This window comes from Mastomys coucha, unplaced genomic scaffold (assembly GCF_008632895.1).
Source record: "Mastomys coucha isolate ucsf_1 unplaced genomic scaffold, UCSF_Mcou_1 pScaffold21, whole genome shotgun sequence".
In the NCBI taxonomy this organism is placed as follows: Eukaryota; Metazoa; Chordata; class Mammalia; order Rodentia; family Muridae; genus Mastomys; species Mastomys coucha.
The window spans coordinates 2744996-2747227 of NW_022196904.1; the positions used below are offsets into that span (position 1 = coordinate 2744996).

General features: G+C 37.2%; 1 protein-coding gene across 1 annotated transcript; it reads right to left on the minus strand.

The window, feature by feature from the left end:
• Nucleotides 1-617: 617 nt before the first annotated feature.
• Nucleotides 618-1565, minus strand: LOC116100354 (vomeronasal type-1 receptor 4-like). Its single transcript, XM_031384163.1, has one exon. It carries the CDS (start codon nt 1533-1535, stop codon nt 618-620), a length of 918 nt encoding a protein of 305 aa, XP_031240023.1. The 5' UTR covers nt 1536-1565.
• Nucleotides 1566-2232: the final 667 nt, after the last annotated feature.

The window sequence follows — 2232 nt, forward strand, 5'->3', positions numbered from 1 at the left end:
TTTTTATTGTTATAATATTTTATAAATTTTAGGGAATATGACAAAAAAGATATTGTAGGTATTGAAGGGGGGTCTATGGGAGGAGCAGTGGTACAAAAGGGAAACAAGAATGTGATTCAATTCTATTTAATTAAAATATGTTTTTAAATGTTAAAAAAAAGAAAAAGAAATTAGCCACTTAACAGCTATAGCTTTTTTCACATTCCATATGTAAATATCGATACATATGTGTACATACATATATATTATGATAGATTTTAATAAAGTTATACATTTATGTTTAAAAAAAGATAATTGTGAATGTATGGGATAATTGCCTTTCTTTCTTTGTTTTCTTGGTTTTTACCTCACTTTCTGCAGTTTTTGTTTTCTTTGAGGAGGAGTGAGATACCTGAGACTGGGTCTCTGTGTCATTTACTCACCTAGATCTATCTCTGAAGTCTGAGTCACTATTTCATACATGGCAAACACCCTGCTTGAGTTCCCTTATACTGGGGGTTACAGTATTGATTCATCTTGTCTGTTCATAAAGGTTTTTTCATCACATTTTTGCTGAATAGAGTTTTTTTTTAACTTAATCAAGTTGTCTACATTGTTTGGAATTTTGCTTGTGGTATTCAGCAGTGGAAGAGAACAGAACAAGGATCCTTAGGATCTCTAATGATCAACAGTAAAGGAGAGATAGTGGGGAAGCCTGCAGTCAAAACTTCACTGATACCCCTCAACCAGAGATGAGAGTCCACAAAAGGAATGTAAAATAAATTACAAATACAATTCAGGAGATACAAGCTCACAAATGTGACCACCAGCATCAGGATGGTGTGGGCTGCTCTGGTCTCAGCATAGCATCTGTGGCTCTGATTGGGAGTGCGAATATGCTGTAGCCTCTGGTGGTGTCTGTTCAGGTGCATCACCATGGAGACACTGGTCCAGACCATAATGCTGATGAACATGGTGTCATGGGCAAACCGCAAGAAGCTCATGCCTATACTGAAATCAGGGTTAGTGCAGACCCACTTGCTTTTAGAATCAGCATTATCTTGCTTTTTTTGTGGACCACTGATTTTCATTGGAATGTAAACATTATTTAAGACACTAAACAACCAACAGCTGTAAGAAGAATAACTCAGAACCTTGGGAGATATATCTCTGAGCATCACATGACCCCAGTTACTGGGAGCAATAGTGATAAATTGGTAGGTGCTAAGGGCACAAGTGTAGCACATGTTTGTGCTTTGAGCTACCACGGGAAAAAAGAACCCAAGTTTACATCTGAGGTCATTTAGGGGGTTCCTTGGAACAAAAGGTGTCATATTGTTTGGAAATATCAAGATGAGGAGAGTGAAGATATTGGACACAGAGCAGTTGGTTAGAATGACCTGTATAGGCTTCAGTTGAGAGTCAGTCAAGATTGGAGAGAAATTTTTGACAAACAGAAGGATGTTGGCGAGAATCCCAATCCCAACCTGGCAAAATAAAAGGATCTGAAGAGCTACTTCCTCCATGGGTATAAGGGTTTTATTTTGAGACGACATAGAGATCGCTTCATTGAACAAAGGAGTAATGATCAGGTTGGGCAGAACTGTCCTCAAGAATCCTTTTAATTATCTGAGATTTCTTTGGATTTGAAATATTTTCTGAAGGAGGATGACACTGGTTTATCATGCTACAGAAACATTGTCTGGAAAACACTGAATGAACATTAACTCAGAATATCATTTTTACACTTTTTAAAATTTTCCTTTCCCCATGATAGAATTGTGTGTGTGATGCAACCCTTCATCTGTTGGCCAACAGCATAACACACATTTAACACAGCATGGGTTTTACATATTCATACATGAACATGTAGAAAGGAGCACAGTTTTGCGTCATGAGAATTAAACATCTGTCCTCATGTTAATACAATGCATTCAAAAATACAAATTCGGTGTTGGAGACATGGTTCTTGATCTAGTGACTGTACTCTTCTTTACCATTACATTCATGTATTTCCCACCATGCATGCAAGAAAAACACATAGAAATAAAATAATTAAGTATAACTTTCAAAAATATAATACAGGGCTGGAGAGATGGCTCAGTGGTTAAGAGCATTGGCTATTCTACCAGAGGATCTGGGTTCAGTTCCAGAAACTAAAATATAGCTCACAACAGTCTATGACTCCAATTCAAGGCTATCTGACACCTTCACAGTCCTGCATGCAGGCAAAACAGCAATACATACATACAT

Bases quoted from the DNA above. Each gene is read 5' to 3' on its own strand.
- LOC116100354 (XM_031384163.1), bottom strand. From the start codon at position 1,535: ATGTCGTCTCAAAATAAAACCCTTATACCCATGGAGGAAGTAGCTCTT.